The 23,933-nt window shown below is 48.4% G+C and overlaps 5 protein-coding genes across 7 annotated transcripts; 3 read left to right on the top strand and 2 right to left on the bottom strand.

Annotated features, from left to right (window-relative positions):
* The first annotated feature begins 327 nt into the window (after nt 1-327).
* LOC130529174 (ras-related protein Rab-11B-like) lies at nt 328-3,504 on the top strand. Its single transcript, XM_057039154.1, has 5 exons — nt 328-507; nt 1,493-1,688; nt 1,766-1,959; nt 2,047-2,127; nt 2,201-3,504. Exons 1-5 carry the CDS (start codon nt 468-470, stop codon nt 2,344-2,346), a joined length of 657 nt encoding a protein of 218 aa, XP_056895134.1. The 5' UTR covers nt 328-467; the 3' UTR covers nt 2,347-3,504.
* A 210-nt stretch (nt 3,505-3,714) lies between these two features.
* On the top strand, nt 3,715-7,817 carry marchf2 (membrane-associated ring finger (C3HC4) 2). Of its 3 annotated transcripts, none has more exons than XM_057039144.1 (5): nt 3,715-4,007; nt 5,524-5,808; nt 5,959-6,154; nt 6,387-6,596; nt 6,684-7,817. In XM_057039144.1, the coding sequence occupies exons 2-5, from the start codon at nt 5,627-5,629 to the stop codon at nt 6,840-6,842; spliced, it is 747 nt and encodes a 248-aa protein (XP_056895124.1). In that variant the 5' UTR covers nt 3,715-4,007; nt 5,524-5,626; the 3' UTR covers nt 6,843-7,817. The 3 variants fall into 3 exon arrangements, with proteins under 3 accessions (XP_056895124.1, XP_056895125.1, XP_056895126.1); XM_057039145.1 differs by having other exon boundaries at nt 3,721-4,011; XM_057039146.1 differs by lacking the exon at nt 3,715-4,007 and adding an exon at nt 4,254-4,272.
* A 524-nt stretch (nt 7,818-8,341) lies between these two features.
* On the bottom strand, nt 8,342-10,749 carry LOC130529175 (ras-related protein Rab-11B). Its single transcript, XM_057039155.1, has 5 exons — nt 10,580-10,749; nt 9,506-9,701; nt 9,235-9,428; nt 9,067-9,147; nt 8,342-8,979 (listed from the first exon to the last, which is right to left on the bottom strand). Exons 1-5 carry the CDS (start codon nt 10,617-10,619, stop codon nt 8,840-8,842), a joined length of 651 nt encoding a protein of 216 aa, XP_056895135.1. The 5' UTR covers nt 10,620-10,749; the 3' UTR covers nt 8,342-8,839.
* Nucleotides 10,750-11,632: 883 nt separating this feature from the next.
* LOC130529150 (signal-transducing adaptor protein 1-like) lies at nt 11,633-16,441 on the top strand. The gene is made up of 13 exons (XM_057039112.1): nt 11,633-11,815; nt 12,964-13,035; nt 13,147-13,266; nt 13,373-13,429; nt 13,525-13,667; nt 13,761-13,892; nt 14,041-14,110; nt 14,433-14,535; nt 14,606-14,695; nt 15,338-15,412; nt 15,528-15,578; nt 15,663-15,824; nt 15,897-16,441. Exons 1-13 carry the CDS (start codon nt 11,729-11,731, stop codon nt 15,959-15,961), a joined length of 1,227 nt encoding a protein of 408 aa, XP_056895092.1. The 5' UTR covers nt 11,633-11,728; the 3' UTR covers nt 15,962-16,441.
* On the bottom strand, nt 16,294-23,559 carry fsd1 (fibronectin type III and SPRY domain containing 1). Its single transcript, XM_057039104.1, has 13 exons — nt 23,381-23,559; nt 22,675-22,770; nt 22,465-22,596; nt 21,426-21,527; nt 21,160-21,182; nt 20,617-20,738; nt 20,036-20,245; nt 19,861-19,959; nt 19,649-19,796; nt 19,490-19,572; nt 18,920-19,171; nt 17,696-17,784; nt 16,294-17,560 (listed from the first exon to the last, which is right to left on the bottom strand). The coding sequence occupies exons 1-13, from the start codon at nt 23,393-23,395 to the stop codon at nt 17,453-17,455; spliced, it is 1,479 nt and encodes a 492-aa protein (XP_056895084.1). The 5' UTR covers nt 23,396-23,559; the 3' UTR covers nt 16,294-17,452.
* Between the last annotated feature and the right edge of the window lie 374 nt (nt 23,560-23,933).

The following is a 23,933-nucleotide window of genomic DNA, read 5'->3' as shown; positions in this document are numbered from 1 at the left end:
TTATAAAACGTTCCTGAATTCCCAAATAATACTGGAGCACAAACACCCCTTAATAACCACTGGTTACATTTAATGTGGGAGTCACCCTCCGTTAACACTATAATTTAGTCGAAAAGGGCTGTTTTTAAGCGAGAATATGAATATACTTTTCAGCAGACCATAATATAGTTCAAAGTATTGGTCGCTGAGGAGACGCAGGGCGTGGACGTTTGAAGAACAAAGGGTGTCGTGACTCGTCGTGGTTTCTTAAACGGATCGCGATTGGTCGAAAAACTGACAGGTCGTATCTGATTGGCTCATGTATGTGTCAGTCAATTAAACAACGGTTCCCATTGGTGGAAAATCAGGTCTCTTAAACTCACGTGCTGCTGTTCTTCCTTGAAGGCGGTGTCTACTAGCTACCGGTGAGAGAAGTTGCTTCTGTGTGGTGGGAAAGTACGCAAAAGTACCAAAAACAGTCTTCTACAATGGGAACCCGTGATGATGAATACGACTACCTTTTCAAAGGTAATTTTACTCGGAGGTACGCGAATGACAGCGCGCTTCCTCCGTTTGTTCGGGGGCAGCGGGACGAACTAAGGAAGTGAACTAAGCCATCGCTGATGCTAAAGTTAGCTCCACTAGTAACGTTAGCAAAGTGGAAATTGGTAACATGATAGCTGTTTACCCTTTAGCGATCCACTCTTTACAAATTAGAGGTCACTATTACTCTGTGTTGTGCTACAGTATTTCGTCTTTGATCGTTTATAGCTGTCTTTATGTAAGCTCCCCATTGCGATACAATACAGTGATGGAATTTGACTTGGCAAGCTAAGGCCAGGTAAATCGATAGGTGGCTAAATACGTCAGCTAACATGCTAATATGGCAGCTTATTGTCCGCAATATAATGTCACCTGATACGTCCTTACGCTTAACTTTATCGGCTTGCGTAGGTGTAACGCGGAGCGCTGTTAAAGGCAGACTAGCAAAAGCCCAAGTCTTACGCGGATTTATTGTTATTTCTCATCTCATTTAACAGCGATGCTAACGCTGCTGAGCTAACTTGTTGACATCCCTCTAAACTTGATTCGCAGCTTCCGATCGACCCTGTTCTGTGTAGTAGTGAGCTTCAATTGCTTCAATTTCCATATAAGAAGCATTTTAAATCGTATAAGAATGCCGTGACATGGCACTTGTCAGTTTATTTTGGAAACCCGGAAACATAACATGTGTGTGTACACCTTATTGTGTCATTAGTATGCGTAATAAGATTACTGTAGAGGTGACGTCACCCTACAAACAGTAGCACAACACTGACATGAACTAATAAAATCATTAGTATTTGTTTCATTTTAGAAAAAAACTTGCATAATAGCAATACTAAGTTCTACTGCTAATAATACGACCAAGTTAATCTAAAATGCAGTAAGCAAAGGTTGGGAGTGTCATCAGCAATCTTGTAGCGTGTGTTTGGGCTCATTTGTTGTCGTCTTTGTGGGGCTGTTTTGGCAGTTGTACTGATCGGAGACTCTGGAGTCGGGAAGAGTAACCTGCTGTCCCGCTTCACGAGAAATGAGTTCAACCTGGAGAGCAAGAGCACCATCGGGGTGGAGTTCGCCACCCGCAGCATCCAGGTCGACGGCAAGACGATAAAAGCACAAATCTGGGACACGGCTGGACAGGAACGCTACCGAGCCATCACCTCCGCGTGAGCAGCTTCTCCCCCTACGCGCCCTCATTGAAAGCAGGCGGTCGCTGTATTGGTCCCCTCTGTCCTTCCTCCAGGTATTACCGCGGCGCCGTCGGGGCCCTGCTGGTGTACGACATCGCCAAGCACCTGACCTACGAGAACGTGGAGCGCTGGCTGAAAGAGCTGAGGGACCACGCTGACAACAACATCGTCATCATGCTGGTGGGAAACAAGAGCGACCTGCGTCACCTCAGGGCGGTGCCCACCGACGAGGCTCGGGCGTTTGCAGGTGAGGGTCGCTGCAGCACATCGGCGGTAATAAACAAAGACTTAATCCCAGGCGTGACCACTCAATCCACTCTGTCTGCATCTTCAGAAAAGAACACTCTCTCCTTTATTGAGACGTCTGCTTTGGACTCCACAAACGTAGAAGAAGCCTTCAAGAACATCCTCACAGGTAGCAACAGCGAAGACGTCACAACACTGGAAATCTTCTAGAATAATACCTCACTCTCTTTCCTCTCTCACAGAAATCTACCGCATCGTATCTCAGAAGCAAATATCGGACAGATCCGGACACGATGAGTCTCCAGGCAACAATGTAGTGGACATAAGCCTCCCCCCAACCACAGACAGCCAGAGAGGAGGCAAACTCCCCTGCTGCCAAAGCCAGTGACGCTCATGCTCTTTTCTTTTTTTGTTTGACTTTCAGTCAGTTTTTCCACTCTTCTTCTCTGGTTTAGATCAGCTGTCACACCGCTGTCGTCTCGATTCCCTCACGGGTTCACTCTTCTCGGACTCTTTTATCTGACATTCCTCCCTGCTGCTTTCTTCTCGTTTCTTTTGTCTTCCTCTGATTTCAACGGAGTCTGAAAATAAAATGAAACCATATCCTGGGTTGATCATACGCCTGAAGAGGGTCAGAGCTGCATGTTGTCGCGAGATTGATCCCAAAGCTGTAGCCAGCGAATTCTTTCTAATTTAAGCAGCCTTGATGGTCCCCTTGACCCGCTCCTCGTGAAGGAACTGTGAGGGATCCCTCTACCTGTGTGTCACTGCTTCCTGTGGTTTCTGCCTCCATTTCTTCTCCAGAAAATGCCCCCTTTTTTTCTTCTCCCATCTCCAACTGCCTGATTTTTTTTTTCTCCCCCTTTCATGCAACCAGGGTGCAGGAGAGGACAAACCCAGAATATCCCCCATGCACTCTGGAGTCTCTGTTTGCCTCTGTAATTGTGATTTTATTCTCCGAACCCGGCGAAAATTAGCAAGAGCTGGTGGCGGCTCTGCGTGGGCGAGGGCGGAACAATCGGAGCGTCTTCATTTGAACAGAAACCAAAGGAGACGGACGCCGTCCCCATCAGCGGTCCCCCAGCAGGTTCCAGGCTGCTACGGTTGCATTTCATCGCTGTGTCTGGCGACATAATCAGGGCTCTTATGAATGATCTGTCATGCTGTGTGGCGAAATCAATGTAAAAAATTGTGCTGTGTGATTTGACTGCTGGCGGGAGGACGCGGAATCAAGCTTTGTGCTCAGGAAAAAGAAAATCATGAAGCCGGATGTCTTTGCATTTCATCGGTTTGAGCCCTTTATTGTAAACAGCCGGTTTGAACAGAACCGCTCCTTCACTCGGCCGCTTTAAAGGCCAACATGGAACTGAAAGCCAGAGATGCAAAACATCTGCATGGTTGATTGGCTCACCTGGGACAGATGTTCTCTCGTGTGACTGATGGGTGGGGGGGGGGGGTGTCAAGACCGCAAATGTAAACATGTTTTGCTACTTCTGCACTACTCACAAACCACGGAGTCATGAATAAACCTAAACTTCTCCAATAACCAGCAGAGGTGCCGTCTTTTCTGTGCTCCCACCTCGGTTTGCGTCTCAGGAGTCGCTCTGACCACCAGAATCGTGTGAAGTTCATCTTTTTCTCTCACTATGTGCTCTTCTAAGCACAACTAGACCGTTTCCGCAGCATTTATTCGCTTCCTTTGTTCCTTTGATCGCGGATGTGATGTTGCCGCCCCTCCCTCTCAAGCTGCTGTCATTCCCAGGCTCGTTTAAAGCCACCCGGGCGGTGCTTCTGGCCCCCGGGGTTGTCGTGTCCACCGCAGCAGAGAGCAGACAGCCGGTGATGATCCTCTGGAGAACCTTTAAAGCGGAGGTCTGGTCTGTTGGGTCTTATCAGCTGCTCGCTATCAGCCGCTAGCTAGCGCCACTTTCGCTTCCAAACGCCTCCGTTACGCACAGACCGACGACAGAACATGAAAGCCGGGGGAAAAGGCCGAGACTTCACGGTGACCCGGACCCAGAAGGACCAGTGAGAAGGAGAGGACGCGGAGTGAGTGCGTGTTTTCATGTGTTCTGCGGGGCTAGCAGCTAGCTGGAGGAGCCAGCCGATGGGGAATGTGTCCGATAGACAAGTCCTTTCTCGGGACTATAGCGAGCCTGTGTGGGGGTGGGGGTCACGGTTGTGGGGGGCTGCTTGTCTGGGTCACGGCTGGTACCGGTTCACTTCTTCGGCAGCTCCAGGAGGGAACGCACGGTGCAAGGGTCGCCCATTGAAGTGTCTCCCATCGTAGTTTACCCCCCCGGAGAGGTGCGAGGTTGGTACCGATGCAAACGGGACTTTTGGTGGTGGGGTGTGAGTTGATGTGGTGCCACAGGTTTACGGTCTGTTTACGCGGCTTTTGAGGTCGTTCTTGGTATGAAAGTGTCACCCTACATCGTTAAAAACATGCCAATGTGCCTTATTTAATGTAAGGAATGGGGGGGGTTACAAAGGTCATGCACTTGTGTATTTGAAGAAGTTTCCTGTTGAGGATGAAAGGTGTGAATGCTGAAAGGAAGCTCACAAGAATGAAAGGTCATGATTATTAAGTGTTCCATTTCATGGCAGAAGAAAGGCCATTGTGCTGCTTGTGGTCCCAGTTTTGCTTCCTGTCGGCTCTTCCAGGGATTTCCAATAAATTCTCGAGCATCAGTCAAGTTCTGAACACATTCCAGGACGGCCCGACCGAGTGTGTCTCATCATCCAAACCTTTAAAAGAGCCGTGCATGTTGTCTTGGTTTTGGGGGCTATCCTTTGTTTTTCTGGGTCAGGGATTGTGCGTCTTAAACACCCCCCAGTGTTGTTCCAGTGTTGCGTAAGTACGCTGTAATGCCGCCACACAAACATGTTCAGGTGCCACTTACGTCCCAATTTATCACAAAGTTCAAAACCAAGCAGGCGTCGATTCATTTCCATAACAATTCCTCTCCATTTAAGTTCATGTTAGCTAATATTAACATTAAATGTACAAATATTTCCATTCAATAAAGGGCTAAATGAAGATAAACTCATGTGCTGATGGCCCGTTTCCTTTATACATTATATCTGTGCCTCTTTTTCTGTGTCAGACAGACTTTGCATTTTATAGACTTGATTATTTTAGAACATTTATAACCAATCGTGTGAGGAAAAAAGCCTTAAACTATCACTGGAGTTTGTTCACCCCCCGCCACGCCTGGTAAAGGCCACATCCCAACAAGAGCCCAGCTTGTGAGTGACATGTTGCCTCCTTCCTTATGGGATGTACCTTTTGGGTTTTTTAAATGTCCATTACAGGCGGCGTGTGCAAGAATGACTGGAGCTGCAGTGCATGCGTCCGTCTTCTCTTATCTGAGGCGAAGGGTTATCAGAGAGGACGCAGCTGTTTATCACTCTGCTGCACGTCCAGCACGCTGATGTCTTTTTTTATGTCTACCAGCTGCTCGGAGCTACTGGCCCAGCGCCAGGCTGCCTTCCTGGAAACACAAACCAGTCTTGTGATGAGATAAAACCCAGAGTCATTTAATGTAAATGTCTTGTTTTCTAGAAACTTGAGGTTCCTCCACCTGCGCAGAGCCGAGCTATCTCGCCGCCGTACTCGTCCTCGACCTCCGACCTTTCCCGCTCTGAACCCTCTCCCCTCCGCAGCCATGACGACGAGGGGCTGTTGCCACCTGCCCGGCTCCCTGTGTGACTGCGCCGGCAGCACCGGCCTGTGGAAGAATGTGGAGGAGGGCGGCGGCGACGGGTGCCAGCCGCTGTACGTCGCCCAGGTCACGGCGTTGGACGGACACCTGCTGTCCTCGGTGCTCAAACCCGCGGGCGCGCAGAGGTGAGGCCTCCTTTAGAACATGGAAGACGTGTTCAACAGTGTTTAATGTTGTACTCAAATGTGTCGACCATGAGCACAATAGCAGCACTCACGTCCAAACCTCATCTGGTTCTTTTCTTTTCTCTCTACGTGCGTCGCCCCCCCCCTCAGCGACGGCCCCATCTGCCGCATTTGCCACGAAGGAGGCATCAGCGAGGGGCTGCTGTCCCCGTGCTACTGCACAGGCACGCTGGGCACGGTGCACAAGAGCTGCCTGGAGAAGTGGCTGTCGTCCTCCAACACCAGCTACTGCGAGCTCTGCCACACGGAGTTCAGCATCGAGCGGCGGCCGCGGCCGCTCACAGAGGTAACGGAGGTCGTCCCGCTTCGGTGGAGTAGTGAGACGCTGTCCCGATGGCGGTCAGTGGCGCTCGAACGTTTGAATCGGCTGAACGGTCACCAAAGGGTGTCTCTCAAAGGTCCTTAAGGCTTCTCAAACGTTCCGGCGTCACAGCGGAGGCTGTTCTCACGTGCTCCACCTCCTGGCAGCCTGACTCATCACATTTACCCCCCCCTTCATCCTGCTTTTGATCCCTCAGTGGCTGCAGGAGCCCGGCCCCCTTAACGAGAAGAGGACGCTGTTCTGCGACATGGTGTGCTTCCTGTTCATCACGCCGCTAGCAGCCATTTCGGGCTGGTTGTGTCTGAAGGGCGCCCAGGACCATCTCCAGCTGGGGAGCTGGCTGCAGGCCGTGGGGCTCATCACCCTCACCATCGCGCTCTTCACCATCTACGTCCTGTGGACTCTGGTAAATGTCACTTCCTACGGATCCACCACTGCGAGCCCGTAGAGCAGCAACCTAACGACCCCCCCCCCCCCCCCCCGTCCTGTGCAGGTGTCCTTCCGCTACCACTGCCAGCTGTATTCCGAGTGGAGGAGAACGAACCAGAAAGTGCGTCTGCTCGTTCCCGAAACGAGGGAGTCCAGCTCTTCCCAGCACTCTCTGCTGTCGACCAAACTGATGAAGAAGTCGGCCAGCGAGAGTATAGTATGAGGACGAGGGGGGCAGCGCCGGGGCGCCGGGGCGGGGGCTGACCCCTCACGGCCTTTAGAGCAGCACTTGCTTTGTTCGTTGCTCTTTTCCTTATTTTTAACCAGGACTTGCTTGACTTCTTAAGCGCAGTCGTGGGCCCAGGAAAGAGGCCTGAATGGCGAGAACCGTCTCCTCATAGACAAGTTGATGCCTGTAGGTAGGAGCAGGACCCCAAACAGCTGACGGGTCCTCGCTGGCTGCGGACAGACACCACTCATTGTTCTAAAAAGGGTTGTAAAGGACTGTTATTATGGTTTTGCAAGGCACTGCTGATGGCTCTCTGGTGTCTCATAGCTCTGGTCGGACAAACGTCCCGTAGGGGGACGTTTCCACACGCTGCGGAGAGGCCGATGCCGCCCGGCACCCAGAATCGAAACACTCCGGACCTTCTTTGCGCGTCTGAAATGAGGTTTTAGCGAAGACGCCTCCTCCCACTGTGGTACAGACACGAGCACCAGCAATTCTGATGTCACTCGCTTCCTTATCGTCCTATTTTGTGACATCACTGAAGCAGAGTGTCGACCCTCCTCGTCGTCACTGTTTGGCGGGAAGAGCAACAGCTGCTCCGCGGCTTTGTGTCGCCCCGGCAGTGTTTTTGTTTTCTCCCAGAACATTTCCATCCTGTACCGGGACACTCAGGGGGGAAGGGGGCTTATCGGCTTACGAGACATTTGATCGTCCACTGTTTGTCCTGTAAAGGCTTTAGTCCGGGCGTCAGATCTGTGAGCTGCAGTTATTTAAAAGGTTAAGACGTGGGATGTGACCAGCACTGTGGTCGTTTCTGACCGGACGTTGCCGAGACGACCAGGAGCCACACGACCAGGAGCCGCGCGTCTCCCAAGACTCTGTTGTTGTTTTTGTTGTGTAGCTTCAGCACTTAAAGGGATTTTAAATCATTGCTTTGATTGTATGCAAATAAACATGTTGTGTTATTTATGCTGTGCGATTTAATACATAACTTTTTTCAGGTCATTTGTACAACCTTGCTGAGATTTTTCTAGATTATATTTTTGAGTAGGAGCTGCTGAGGTCGGCCGTGAAATGTGTTTTTGCAGATAAAAAACGGGATAAACGGCGGCTGGCTCCCCCTGATCCGACTGTTGATCCTCTCAGTCCAGTGTCACCGATGCTATTATGGCGTACAGCTGCAGTTTATTAATCCTGATGTGGAAAAACAACTGCTGGTGTCAGTTTTTGCTGCTCCATCTTTAGAGCATCATTTAGAATATAAGCAGCTTAGCTGGGTAAACACCAGTGCAGAATATCCTGCACAGCCCTGGTTGGGCAGACTGACGCATAGCTTCCAAAAAAACTCACACGTGGGCAAAATTAGGTATTAATTTATAAGATGGCTCATTCAGAAAGGCCAAAAATGGCCCCTTGTTCTGGTAACTTCATCAAAATGTCACAAAATGAGTCAGATTCCTTAATAAAACAAGACAAAGATCTTAAAAAAGATGTTCAGCAGGAATGCGTACACGTTTATTTTGTCAAGACTTTTATTGTAAATGTATAGTTATTAAACAGAATGTAAAACGATGACAACTTAAGCCAAATATTCTTGAATAAATACAAAATTGTTTTGGCATGAATGAGTGAAGAACCGCGCTATCACACTGTAATACTGCTTCACCAGATTAGAATTAAGTTGTCGGTAGTTTATTTACACAGCACCATCTAGTGGTAGCCATTTAAACCGCACCTGAACCGGTTGGGTCCAGACACGCGTAAGGAGCACAGCGGACAGCTGCCACGCTTCACATTAACTTTCTGAAAAGGCTTCCTGAAGTTTGCTCTCAGAGAATAGCGAGTTCAAAGGTAATGTACAAAACACACAAAGGCAAAAAAAAAACCTAAAAAAACTGAAGGATGGAGTGAAGTTGGCCACGAGCAGAACCAAAGATAAAGAAAAGTGCACTGGTCGATGTGAAAACATGGAGGATGAAAGCAGCCGGGCGTCACTGGCAGCACTGTAGTTTGTTGCCTTTTTGCCCATCGGTGGTTGGTGGGACACTGATGTCCACCACATTGTTGCCTGGAGACTCGTCGTGAGCGGATCTGTCCGCTATCTGCTTCTGTGACACGATGCGGTAGATTTCTGTGGAGGCAAATCCAGACGTGCACATCAGAATGTTTGTGTTTGAGTGTGTGTGCAGCCGAGATGTTGTGACGGGTTCTGTCAGACCTGTGAGGATGTTCTTGAAGGCTTCTTCTACATTTGTGGAGTCCAAAGCAGAGGTTTCAATAAAGGAGAGAGTGTTCTTTTCTAATAAAGGAGGACAGGATGTGTTTTAAGCATATTCTGATGGTTAAAATCAATCGGGTGCTGAGTTTGCTGTACAACTTGACTTACCTGCGAAGACCCGAGCCTCGTCGGTGGGCACCGCCCTGAGGTGACGCAGGTCGCTCTTGTTTCCCACCAGCATGATGACGATGTTGTTGTCAGCGTGGTCCCTCAGCTCTTTCAGCCAGCGCTCCACGTTCTCGTAGGTCAGGTGCTTGGCGATGTCGTACACCAGCAGGGCCCCGACGGCGCCGCGGTAATACCTGGAGGAAGGACAGAGGGGACCAATACAGCGACCGCCTGCTTTCAATGAGGGCGCGTGGGGGGAGAAGCTGCTCACGCGGAGGTGATGGCTCGGTAGCGTTCCTGTCCAGCCGTGTCCCAGATTTGTGCTTTTATCGTCTTGCCGTCGACCTGGATGCTGCGGGTGGCGAACTCCACCCCGATGGTGCTCTTGCTCTCCAGGTTGAACTCATTTCTCGTGAAGCGGGACAGCAGGTTACTCTTCCCGACTCCAGAGTCTCCGATCAGTACAACTGCCAGAAAAATAAACACAGAAATTAGTTAATTTTTAACAGTCTGTTGCCATTAAAGTTAGTGTTGCCCTGCTGGGATACAACCAGTTGACATTTTCTCAGTGTCCTTGTCAGTTACCAGTATCTCCTGCCACCAACAATAGACTGGGAACCAGTTTTCTTCGGCACTGGATTAACTGGACATCGATAATAGTGCCTTTTTATTTATTGACAGCGTTATCTTGTCACCTCGGCATCAGCTAATTACTGCTTCACTTCCTACCTAATATTAGTCAGTTATCTCCCATCATGTGATTGAAGCCGAGGCGCAGACTTTAGCGATGACGTCAACCATAACCCAATAATCTATGATATAGATTCTATATGGAACCGTTCCAAAACACGCTGTGTGAAGGCTATCAATATTTAACATGTGATGCCAATGACGTAAAGCCACAAATAATGGTAGATTTCGTTAATATTATCACCAGATTGGGGCTCCGTTTACATTATGAACAGCGTGTTCACAGATGAGGACAGCTTATCTCCGATGACAGCTAAGCAAAACTACATTTTTCCAACTCAACTTCACCGCATCTACTAGCCTAAATGGCTAATACGCCCCGCTCTCTGAGAGGCGAAGCGGTGCTTTCAGTCAATCTCCGGCAGCAAGAGACAACCCATTCGCAAATGCCGATTCACACCAAATCCCCGACAACGTATGGATCGATACAATTAGACGTCAGACAACACATCAGCAGAGCTTCGAGCCCAATCCCCGTTAGCTGCCACCACCAGCTGATATCAAACTGCTGCTAACATGCTAACCCTCGCTTAGCCATCTTCTCCGCTGACCTTAGCAGTTAACAAGCCATCTACGTGGTTTCTCTTCCGCTCACCTTTGAATAAAAAGTCATATTCGTCGTCGCGGTTGCCCATTGTTTAAAATAACCCTACAGAGATTTGCAGCGATGATAAATTACTTTTCCTGTCCTGACCGTGGTGCTGCTGCGCCAAGATACCAACGCGCATGCGCACACCACGCTGTGGGCGGGGACTTGCGTCATAGAGGCACGTCACTCAAATAATAACTGGGGAGTTTCAGATGATTCAATCAGGTTGATCAAGGATTCAATCAAGATCATGATGATTCAATCCATCAAGTTGAGAGTCCGGATCAGTCTTTTATTCAATTATTGGTCAGTGAGCAATGGAAAAAATCTCGGGCACTCATGTCCCAAATAATAAAGGAAAAAACGAAGTAAAAGGTTGCTCACATATTGTAGTTATATAAAGATGGAACAACTTAACAATGGCGTTGAACTGCGGTTTCATAGTAGTTCCTCCTATGTGCCAGAAGAGGAAGTGAAACTCATCTTCCTCTTTTATTTGTTTGTTGAATCTGAATTCAAAGACTAATATCAGGTCTGTGCGACATCTGAAGAAAAGATCGTTTTTTAAATCCTGTTATTTTATATATTTAAAAAAAGATTATAATTTCGAAATCTTCTAAAATGCTTCCACCTTTCACAGACATATACTGTAGTTCGTACACGTTTCGGACTCGAATCTGGGAATTCTGCTTATAAAATGCAGCAAAACGCGGCTAGTTTTGAGAGCCACGATGGAGCTGCAGTGATTATCATCACCATTTCCCTTCCAATAAATCACAACGGTGACGTCATCGGTATCGACGGACCGCTCATCAAAATGATGACACTTAATCCGAGACAATTAATCAATACGGAAGAGAACTGACTCAGTGAAAACTCCCGAAGTTGATTTGTAGTTGCTTGGAAACCGGTTTTTACCACCAAACGTGAAAGACAGGTGATTCCCATGCTGGAGCTCTTACGTCACCGCTGGTCCACCTGATCTCACCTGTGGACATTACCCAAGACACGCCCACTGGCCCGCTTTAACCAATCAGCAGCGAGGAGGCTTGCAGCGTTTTTATGCGCGGTCTGATATGTCTGATATGCTACTTGTCGACTTTGGGACACCTTTAATCATCAGAGAGGAGGTTTGTGACTCTGCTGCTGCTGCTGATGGCGACCAGGACGGCGCGACAGAGGAGCCAGCTGCCTCACTGTTATTACGAAGGCTTTTTGGAGAAGAGGTCGTTCAAAGATAAGGTACTCTCGCAGTCTTTAGCACAGATTTTTTTTTTTCTCTCAAAACATCAGGAAATGTGTCGGCAAACACATTTCAGCACATCTCAATACGAGTGGCTGGGTGACGGGACCGATACTTGGTTGTAAATAATCCAGTGCTGCAGTAGCCGAAGAGGAAATCACAAGGGTGATCCCTGCAGCTCTTATAGGTTAAAGGTCAATAAGTAATCAAACATTCTTACATGTGCTGATTGGCTTTTATTAATTATTATTTTATAATTGATACTTGTTGCTAATTGTTGAGCTGTGTGAGCAGCTCCTGTGCGTGAGAGGCAGATGAACTGGTTTTCTTGATCTGATTTTGATCAAATGAATCAGGGGTGCACGGCGAGACTGGCCTGCAGGATGTGCAGGCGCCCAGCCTGGATGAGTGGATCACTTCACTCTTCCTCTTTCGTTGTCAATGATTGATGGAGGGAAAAAAATGAGGAATAGAAGGAGCGACTGTTTTTTTCGGCGCGGCGCGGCGCGGGGCGGCGCGGGGTGGGGTGGGGCGGGGCCCGCTCCCATCAGAATGCGTGGACTTTGAGATTTGCAGGCACTGCCGCATCTCCGCGACTGGTCTGGCTGCTTCTCTTCTGGGTTAGATGAGAGGAAAGATTAGCAGTCGGAAAATAAACATAAAAACTGGCACATCCGGCTCTGAGGGGCGGAAGCCTACGTCCCAACAATCAGGTGTCGAACATTTTACATTTAGAGTTGAGTGACAAATTGTGGACCAGACTTTCAAAGGCCTGAGCTCAAACAGCCCTGACACATGCAGGCCAGCTGATCTTTACTGGTAATATTAGTCAGCGTTTCCATGACGTCACCTGCTCTACCTGATAAGGATGTATTTTTATCTGATCTTTCTATTTGTTTCCTTTAAGTATGCTGCGCATTACTGTTTGAAGACCTCTAAAAATAGTTTAGTGTAATAAAGGACTAGATATTGAGAAATATATGGAAGAAAATTAATAAATGTCACTAAATTATTTATGTTGAATTGTTGTAACAGGATTAAAGTGGAACATCATGATCCAGTAGCAGTATTTCATACACGTGTTTTTTGTTCTTTTCTCTTTGTGTGTGTGTGTGTGTTGTGTGTGTGTGTGTGTGCGTGCATGTAGACGTCTCGAAAACTGTGGACGTGTTTGTGTGGAAAAACACTTTTCTTCTTCAATGACAAGAAAGACACCAACGTAAGAGATGAGCCTTCAATTCCAATTCTTCCTGATGCTGTAAACGTTTGCAAAGGATCTTACCTTACTGTGTGTGTGTGTGTGTGTGTGTGTGTGTGTGTGGGTGATCAGTACATAGAGGCTCTGGATCTTGGAGGACTGATCTCGGTAACGGACGACAGCAGTCCTGATCGGAACTTGGACGCAGCCCGACTGAACCTCCAGATGAAGGATGGAAACATCAAACTCACTGTGAGGACGTGACACCGGGACCACACTGGATTACACTGGATTACACTGGATTACTCCCTCCAAAACCTCCTCCTTCCTTCTAACGGCCCCCCTTTCGTGTCTGCAGGTCCCGAGTGCGGAGGCCCGCGAGCTGTGGAAGGGTTTCATCCACTCCGTCACTGAGGTCTGAACACAACTTAAGTACGAATAATAAAATGAACAAAAGCGCACGAGTATAACAGGACGTGCCCCCCCCACCACCACCCCCCCATCCTGCAGCTGTCCGTACCGTCCTCCGTCAACCTGCTCCCAGGTCAGATCCAGACGCTGATAGAGGCTATTGAGCAGGAAAAAGTGAGGATGCAATCACTTCCTGTGCCCAGCTCCGACCCGTACGTCAGCCCCCGGACCCACCTGCCCACGTGAGGATCGCGGCTTTGACGCTCAACCCAGCACAAAAACGCATTTTAGCTTTGAATATCTCTCTAAATTGGTTCTGGGTGATGTGGCTCCAGGTGTTACCACAATGTTTCCCGTCTGGAAGCGATGATCCTGCTCGAGAGGGAGTCCAAGAGAGGCAACCTGCTGCTGAGGCCGGGCACCAATGGAAACACCTTCGCTGTCACCACCAGACAGGACATGGACGGGTACGCTAGCACGCTTAGCCGACAAGCTGAAGTAGGACCTTTGCCTTCAGAACCAGAGCAGATAAATGAAGCTTGATAAAGGCATCCGACGTGTGTTTCTGACTTGCTTCTCATTGACTCGTTTGTGTTTTTCTTCTGTTCCCCTCAGCTCCATTTTCAAGCATTACCGCGTGACCCGCGAGCACGACGGGAGCTTCGTCATCGATGTGGAAAATCCCGTGAGTGGAAAATACAACATGGCTTCAAGTACTGCCAGATGTTTTTATCTGACTGAAACTGTACCGGTTCAAGTCTTGAGCGATAGTTCGGGTTAGCCAGCTTGTATAGTTCTATGTTGTGGAGTCCCACAGGGTTCCACTTCAGGCCCTCTCTTATTTAATATCTGCATAATCTCCATTGAAGTTAAGAATCAGTCATGTTGCACATGCTGACGGATCATTTCTCCTGGACTCAACCAGGTCATGACGGAGCAACCTGTGTGTGGTGATGAGGTCAAGGTCTAAAATAGAAAGGTTTCTCTGTCCGATCTTTTCTGCGCAGATCCCCTGTGCCACGCTACATGACGTCGTCACTTTTTTAGTAGAGAAAACAGAAGGTGTCCTGATCCCCCTCATCCTCGAAGAGGCGTACGAGAAGAGCATCTGTATGTCTGGAACAGCTTCGCTCTGTTATGGGATCGATGCTCCCCTTTAATAAGTTCTCTCCTCCTTCAGCTTTTGTTTGGTCGGATAATGAAAATGGAGAGAAGAGCGTTCAGCAGGCGCCCGTCAACCCTGCCCCGCCAACCGTGCCCCCCAAACCAGGTACTGCCTCCAGTGTGCTGCCGCCGTTCGCTGTCAAACCTGTTTGCTCTGGTCCTGTGACGCGCGCAGGTATTTGGGACGTCCACCTTCTCTGCTGCAGAGTTTCACCTTGGGCCCTTTGGCGAATCAGATGACTGAAGCGTCGCTGTAATTAGATGTACTTTGATTTACCCCCTGGCAGGAGGTTGTTCTGGTTTAACAAAGGAGCTCACAGAACCAGAGCTCAACATGAGCTCAAGCATTTCAGCGGCTATCAGCTGGCTGAAGAACTCATAACTAATATTACCCCCCCCCCCCAAAAAAAAGGTTAATAGGTTTATAAACCTAGATTCCTGTCAACAGGTCCGCAGCAGTTATGATTCCCCAAAGCCTTGTGCAAACAGGGAGGTTGACTTTGGCGGCGCCGATGCGTGGCGAGTCCCCTCCATCACGAAGAGCCTCGTGACTGATGCTTGTTGGAGCCACAGGCCCTGTGAGGGATTTAGAACCCCCTGCTGCAATATTACCATTTGAACGTGTTCTTAACGGGCGATCGGTATTGATTTGGGTTTGTGATCCGCTCCTGGCTGGTTCTGAGCTCGTGGGCGAGATGTGACAGCTCTAGTCACAACCTTCACGACAATAATCGGTTTGTTTTCTCAGTCCCTTTAAGGCTGCCAGCTCCTGAGGCGGCGCCGGTATCGCCCGAGGATGAGCCCATATACCTGAACGACACCTGTGAGTACAACTCTGCTGTCAGTCACTCAACTCAGCTGCTCAAATCTTCCAGATAAACTGGTGCGACTTCATTCCCCCCCGCTGCTGTTTCTAATGAAGCTCTATGTTCAAACAGTGACAGAGTTTGAAGACAAGACGGAGGACGTTTCTGCCTCTCTGCAGCCACGTAAGTCCCCCCGTCTCAGTCTCTGGGCGTCCCTGCTTGGCTGGAACGTCTCCGCTGACGTTCCCTCTGCACTGATCTCCACAGTCGCAGAGAAAAACACCTCTCGGAAAGCCTTGATGCCTCCCACTCCCGCTCCTCGTAAACTGTCCAGCGCATCATCAGTCGACTCGCCATCTTCCTCTTCCTCAGCGTCCACAAGCGACACGAACGTGAGGACGAGGGTCAACTCGGACACTTTTGGAAGGAGTGAGTGGATCTCCTAAGAAAACATCTAGTTACACTGAAATCATATCCAGACTTACGTGTGATGTTTCCTAGTTCCCTTGGCGACAATATCGGAGCTGAAACTTAAGCTGGAGAAAAAGGCGCAGTGTCAAGACTGACCCCAGCCTGGGGGGGGAGGGGGGGGCTGAGCCAGAGAGCACCAAACCTCCGGAGATGATGGACTCTCATTGTTAAACTGATGAAAACGTCTGTTTTTGCACATTTAAAACTGTTTCATTTACAAGTAAATTGTGTTTCTATATGTTTTTGTTAATGTGCCTCAGCCATGACGTTGCATTGATGTCACTATGCCTCCTGTATTATTGTGTATATATATTTTTGTTTTTTTACATTTTCTAGCACTTTTGCTCTCTGTGAAATTAGGTATGCACGCAGAAAACATTACTGTACATTTTCTATAAAATCTGCTTTGGATTTAAAGAACCAAAAAAAGTGTTCTCACTCCTTTATTACCTCGATGATGATACATTATAGTGGAAAACTTAAAGTATTTACAATAAACTATATGTCAATGAGTGAAATAAAACATTCTTGATGCTTCTTTAAAGCATTGCAGGCTACAGTAAATCAAAACAAAAGGAGCAACAAGACTGTCAACGTGTGTCAGACTGTTAAACAAGGACAAAGGGTTTCACATTATTTTGGCTTTTTCCCAGATCCTAAGCTAAGCTAACTCGTTAGCGGAGGCTAATCACTGCCTGTTGCATTTGGACTAGGAAACGTTCCAATTTATAAATCTGATTATTCTTCAGGATTCTACACAAACGTAAAGCACGTACAAGCATTAGGGCGCAGTCAGGTGATCAAAACCTGGACGATCACCAGCGATCACATCTGATCCTTCAGCTGTCGGAGGAAACTCTGCAGCCGTTCCATGTAAATCACATTAGTGCAGAGAACATGTACTGTGGGAGTAATAACAAGGAGGAAACACTGTTAAATCTGCATGCCTCGGCAAGAATTACATTACCTATAGAATATGTGATGTTTGGTTTTTCTGATCTAGCAGTTGCTGGCAAAGAGACTAAGAAATCCTGAATGGGTGATCAGCTACATTCTAGTCAGTGTTGCTGTCAAGAGCAGAAGCAGATTCTGTACCTATCACTAAAATGGACCCTGGCTTTAGTAACACTGACACATTTAGCAGTTTTAGCTTGAAACGGCGACAGAGTGAAGCATCAGAGATCACCTGACTTGCTTGTGTTTGAAATGAGGAGGAAGGCACGGGGAGAGAGCAGACAGGCAGGCCCTGACCCTGCACCAGCAGCTGGCTGCGCTGACAGTTCTGAAGATGGACAGGAAGAGGAAGGACAGCGGCCAGCGCCAGGTCATCGCTCCAGCAGCGGAGGGTCGGTGTTGAATCAGCGTGTGGTGACAGGACAACTAGTAAGACTACAGCTAGCGTGCGCCAAACAATCTGCACATCTCCCCACATCTATGTTATCACCGCGCAACACAGACACTGCTCGGGAACCTGAACGCAACCCTTCCGGGGTGCGGCTCGGACCCCAGGCAGGTCAGAGTTCACGGTCTGCAGCCGCGCCTGCACTCAGACCCGGGAGGCGCCAGGCCGGCTGTGCCGGAGGGGTCTAGGTGAGGCTGGCATTGGAGCTGCTGGTGCTGTTTCTCCTCTGGCTGCTGTGCACCACGCTGGGAACCTGCAGGCCGGTCACCACTGAAAAACTGCCGTTCCACACCTGCGGAGAGCACAGTTATCACCCCGAGTCTGCACACAAATCACCAAATTCCCCTCACGGCTGTTCAGTCGCTTCCATGTGGGCGTGAGCCGCACGCTAGGAGGGAGCTCGAGACAGAACGGCGCTTTTTCTCACCATGAAAGCTGGAATAACCGGCTGCTGGAACTTGGTTTTGAAGGTGTGCATCAGCTGTTTTGTCTTGGCGTTATAGAACGAGAGAACACCTGCAGGAGAGGAGGAGGCACGTGCACGGTCAAAGATGCAGGGAGTTGATTTGACCGTTTAAACACACTCGCTTCAAACAGAAGCATCTCTGCATGTTAACACAAAGAGCATGTGTCTCTCATCTCACACACACACACACACACACACACACACACACAGGTCTACACACTCCCGGTAAACATCTGGGTTTGGTGATGTAAGAAGGTGCGGCCCTGAACTCTTTGACCCTTTCAGGTAAACTAAGCAGTAATCTTTTAGGCAAACAAAAGAACTGCATTTACCAGGTGTGTGTGTTTTATATCTACTATGTTGTAGTACATGTAATTTTTCGTCCCCATTATTACAGTAGTTGGAGGGTAGTTGTGAAAGTTTTACCTTGCTTATACAACATCTGGCTCTAAGGGTTAGGGGTTAGGGTTAACCTAACCCCTAGGTTAACCTAACCCCTAACCCCTAACCCTTAGAGCCAGATGTTGTATAAGCAAAGTAAAACTCAGGGTTAACCTAACCCTAACCCTAATGTCACCGTTTTGGCGTGAGCGCCACCTTCAGGCCACTCTGGACTAGTTGGTGTTTCATCTACATTTGAATGGAAAGAGCAAAAGTATTATGCCCAACAGATAAATGGCTACAAGTAGGATGTCCATAGCTTTGTAAAAATGTCAATTAGACTTTTTTATGGGGCAACATTTGAATTTTAAGTACTGTAAACATTTTTTGCAAAATGAAAATCCATCTAAACTCCGTTTAAGTACAGGAGCTTCTCCGCTGAAAGCGCAGGGAGCCTTGTAGATCTTACAGGAAATTTGGAAACACTCCCACTGAAAGGTGTCTGAATCTGCTATTGTTGTCTGAATCTGCTATTGTTGTGAGGACTATTCAACAGGCCTGTAGGGAATGTGACACTTTGGGAACACTTTATTGTTAGCAAAAGGCTGCATTCAGACGTTTAACCCCAAGCCATTACTGCAGTTGTGTATGTTTTTGGATTATCCCGCTTCACCTTCCTCTATTATACATCATAAACGGTATCAATTAACAATATTCTACAACAGAACTGGATTTAAAACCCATTTTCCAAGCCACAAGAAGCAGTTTCTAGTGTTGTTTGGTACATATTTCTCATGTTCTGACCTTCTTCATAGTTGACGAACACCCCTATACTGTTGGGGATGGGACAGTCCAGCGTGCGCGCCTTGTTGTTGTGCTTGGCTGTGAGGCTCTGCTGCAGCCAGTTGTTCAGGTGGATGCACCAGGAAGCGCCGCTCTTTCCCAGCTGGTCGAATCGCCCGAGGCTCCTCAAGGCCACGCCCACAGCGAAGGCTTTGCTCTCCTTGTCAAACCGCACCTCCCAGTACTGCTGGCCGGCGTCGATCATGGTGTCGGCTGTCGGGACACAATAAATCATGCAGAGCTGCGGCAGCACAAGCCGCCTCGTGCTTGAAATGCTTCCCGCCGTTTCAGGATCCCTAAACCGAGAACTGTAATTACATCATTTCAGTGGTGAATTCTTCCTTTATAACTATTCGCGTTTGTTTTGAAAGATCCTCAGGGTTGACTGTGGTTAATTAATGGACTGAATGATGGGGGGAAGGGGGGGGGGGCGCTTGAAAAGCTGCTCTGTTTCAGAAAACTGTGCATCTATGACCTCAGTGTGATGATGATGATGATGAAGATGTTTGTTGTGTGGGAGTGAACTCTTACCCAGAACCGTGTAGGACTCGGCAGTAAATCTGTCTCTGCCGGGCCGGGCCGTTGGGGCCCTCTTAGGGGACATCAGGGCTGACCTGAAGACACAGGTTGGAAGATTTTCTACTCATTGGGTTGCAGCTTAATCGCTTTGAGCCTCCCGACCACACACACCTGGCTGGCGAGTGCATTGGGGAGTTGGTTCTGTTCTTCTCTTTGCGGATGTCCTGCGGTTTCCCCCCGCTGCCGTCCCACTCCACATTCATGTCCTCCACCTTCAGGTTCTGGTGCGATGACGAGTAGTCCAGTTTGAAGCTGAATGCTGAAAATGAGCCAGAGGTTGTGAGACACCCACTCGTCTTTTCAGTCGCGCTAATCATTCTCACCGTGGGTTTCCAGCGTCACCGGCTCGGAGAACTCTCCCGCCACGGCCTTGTTGCACGCCTTCACTCTGAACGTCATGTACCGGGTATCAAAGCGCAGACCTTGGACACAAAACCGGATCATTAACCGAGCGGCGTTGCGCTGCCTCATCCCTCCTCGCGTCCTCCTCCCACCCACCTCTGAGCGTGTGCTCCGTCTCCCGGATCCCCTCCACCACCATCCAGGGGTAGTCCTCTCGGATGCGCGGCGGGCCCTCGTGGTTCGTGCGCCGGTGTTCCAGTATGTAATGGTCTATCTTGTTGTCGGGCTCCGGGAGGGTCCAAACAACGGTGATGGTGTTGTCACACACTTGGCAGTCTGAGATCTGGATCTCAGGGGTGGCAGGAACTGCGAAGGGGAGATCCTTTATTCAATTAAATGAAACATTTAAAAATTGACTTCCTGTATTGCGGTCAGGTTTGACATAAATGGAAGCTTTTTCTTTTAAATTAGCGCGGTTGTACAAGCAGCTCAGTGCACTACAGAAGTTAAAGAGCCTCCTCCTGCGGTTTCATCACTGTGAGCAACTTCCTCTCACATCAACCTTAAATCTTTTTAACAGAAAATACTGGTGAGATTATTGAGTCTAGGTCACAAGTTGTTACAACAGACCAACAAAACAATTGTCACAATTTAGCTGAGTCAACCTTGGAGCAAAAACGTGACATTATCCGATCTTAAATGGGATGTATTGCTTTCAAAATAAAAGTGGAGCAGACCTGGGAGAAATTTAAGGCCCTGCAGCATCGACCTCTCCTGACTGAAATCCACCATCAAGTGACTCATGTTGTCACTGGCTTTAGCCTTCAGGGAGAGGCGAAAAGCTGGGGCCATTGTCACGCTGCGGGCAGAAAGAGATACGCACAAACACACAAACACAAACACACACGGAGTGGAAACAAGTAGAGACCGTTACTCAACCGGGATCTCAGGCAAAACAACAAACACTGTGAGCAGTGTCGTAGGAGAGGCTGCTAGCTAAACTGTTCACTACCACTGGACTCATCACCCTGATTGACATTCATAAAGAAGAGCTAGAGGAGGAGGAGGAGCAGGGGGGGCTGACACAGGACGGTACAGACTCCAGAAGATGGTGGGAAACACAAAGACACATGACTCTCAAGTAGAAAGTTTTCCATTGTGCTTATTGTCTACCAAATAGTTGCTGTGGCTAGATAGTCTGAATGCATGCATGCTAGCATATGAGTTCAGTAGTTACAGGCTAGGAGAGATGGGAAATAATGGATGGCTGTGTACTATACCTATCCTTAATGTCTTTGGCCGCCTGGAGAGAAGAAGCAGAGAAGGGAAAGGAAAAGGAGAGATACGGAGCGAAGAGAAAACTGAGTTGGAGCCCATCATGTTGTCACAACAAAGTCACTGGTGGCTGTGTTAAAATCATGTGACACCACAGAAAGGTTGGATTAAATTACATATGCACGGACAGTGAAGTCCATGATTGGTCTTTGAAATAACAAAAAAAAACAGCAGAGGGAACAGTGGAGCAGCACGACGCTGGGTGGGTTACCTGAGTGAAACCGTCCGTCTCAGAGGAGCAGAGCGTCTGATTGGCCAGCTCAAGCAGCTCCTCCGAACTCTCCAGGGCTTTGGAACCAGCGCTCAGCTGACTCTGAGCATGAACACACACACACACACACACAGTTACATCTGCCAACATGTACACACTCCTCATTAGAGATAATGCAGCCATTGTGTTGCCTGCTAACACCGCGGTGCTAGCGGTATCAGTTGATAGTCATGGCCTGCTCCCCAGGCTGCACAGCTACCAGAGACAGCATTAAAGAGACAACATATGGATCTGGAAAGACTAACATCTATGTCAGTCCACCTGGGTTTTAGGAGGTCTAGAAAATAGTTAGTTGGCTCAACATTTGGTATGAGGTGACAGAAATGTTGCTTTTTTAGTAAAGTCTTTGCTGTAATTTCCTCCCTCACTGGTCTCTTCATTATATAACAGGGTTATATTATTTATCACGCAACTCATCGTATTTCATATAGATGAACCACATGTCTGCCTGATTGGAATCAAGACTGTTGTGGCGGCGTTACTGATGTCAGATAGCTGATATAGGAAAACACAAATAATCATATCTTGCTTCTGCAAAGACTGATGTAAACTTCTTGCAGCATGCACAGGCTCTGGTGTCATGGGCGATTGGCCAGACTGACAGAAGGGAAAAGATGAAACTCACATACCCCTGAGCACCCAACAGAAAACCGCAGCATATACTTTACAGGAAACAGAAGCTGTAGCTCACAGTGGTGCAGCAAACGAACAGCTCGCCTCAACTCTAAATCAAAGTTCCCCTACGCCCTGTCCTGTATATATAGTCCAAAGTGCTGGTTCAACTGTGGTGTGACGATGAGGAGGGTATCTTAGCTCCAGGTTTTTATGCAGCAGTGCACACCTTCATGACCACAAGAGCGTCATACGTTAATGTCTGAAGGATAATTCCATCCCTGCGTTATTGACAGAAGTAGTAAGAGGTCGCTAATGAACAAACATCAACGTCAGGAGAAGTAAATGCAGACACAGCAGCAGATACCTGGAGCTCATAGGTGCGACCGGCTCTCTCCTGTTTGATGCGCGTCATCATGTTTTCCTTCATCTCATCCAGGACACTGTAGAGGGAGGTAAACTCAGACTCCAGCTCCTCCTGGACTCTGTTGGCGTTTGCCTGGTGTCACATGACAATACGATTACCTGGGCGTCTGCACTATAACGCACATCTATGTCAAATCCTTTTTCGCCGCACCTCTAAGTTTTCCAGGCTCTGCTTCAGCGCACAGACGAAGTTGGATATCTCCTCATTCTTTAAGGCGAGCGTGTGGGTGATCTTACGCAGAGATTCCTGGAGGAAAACAGAAAACAGTACATATTTGGCTTTACATTCTGACCAGTCCCTGAGATTATGTGACGGACTAGAAGACCAGTGCGTGTTAATCAGTGCGTGCATGGCCATTCGTTGTCCAGACTGGGATGTAACCTCATTGCAGCAGAGGAGGGGGGGGGGGGGGGGGGGGGGGGAAAGGACACAGGGCGGAAGGATGCGCATTCATAATTTAATAAGGCTGCTTACAACCATTCAGCAGCCGGCTTGAAAGGGACTGGAAATAGACCGGGTCGATTATCATACGGATCACAGCTTTGATATGTCGTCACTCATTTTGCATCTACACGGGCTATTTCGCCGTGAATGAGCCCGATCTGACCGAGGGATCGCCTGGTGCAGGGGAGATGAGCCCAGGCCGCCAGTCCGGCAATATATATGCTGATAGATCGATGGCAAACTGATCACTGACCAGCACAAGACAAAGCTCACATCCAAACAGGCAAATGCCGTCCCAGCAGCGATATCGAAGTTAACTCCCCAATCGCAGCTTGTTCCTCTTTCCTTTGTACACTACGCCCTAAACGGCTTCCCCCCATCAGAAACACCTGTTCCTCCGGCTCCCGCTCACCTTCTGGTCTCCCATCTCGCCCCTCAGATGTATCTGCGACGCCCGAGCTGCTAACGCCGCCGGGATTCCACCTCGGGTCCCCGGTTTTTGGGTTATTGGGACGGCGGAGCTGGTACTGATGCTGCCTGAGTGGAACGCATCTTCGTACGAACACTGAAAACGCCTCTGGCCCGTTTTGCGTAGTGCGCATGCGCAGAGGAATTCTGGGAATTGGTGTTTTGTGACGGGAATGAGTCATGCTGCTTTCAGGGATACTTGAAACCCCCGAAAAACGAATGATCAAGAATCTAGAATCTAAAATGATTTCTAATTATTCTATATTGTAAGTATATAAATAGATAGAGATTGTCAATGTTAATGCTTATTAATTAAGCTGTTTTTAGTTTTCCAAGTAAGTAAGTTTATGTTAAAATAGTGTGAGACTGTGAAATATTACTTAGAATTCACGAAAAACTTTGATAAGAAATACCATGTATATTACCCGTAATTGTTGATAGATGAATAAACAGGAGAAATGTGAGCATTGTATGTCAAAGAAACAAATATGTGACAT

The sequence above is a fragment of the Takifugu flavidus genome, chromosome 7 (genome assembly GCF_003711565.1).
Source record: "Takifugu flavidus isolate HTHZ2018 chromosome 7, ASM371156v2, whole genome shotgun sequence".
Classification (NCBI taxonomy): Eukaryota; Metazoa; Chordata; class Actinopteri; order Tetraodontiformes; family Tetraodontidae; genus Takifugu; species Takifugu flavidus.
This window is presented reverse-complemented; position numbering and strand designations above follow the sequence as displayed.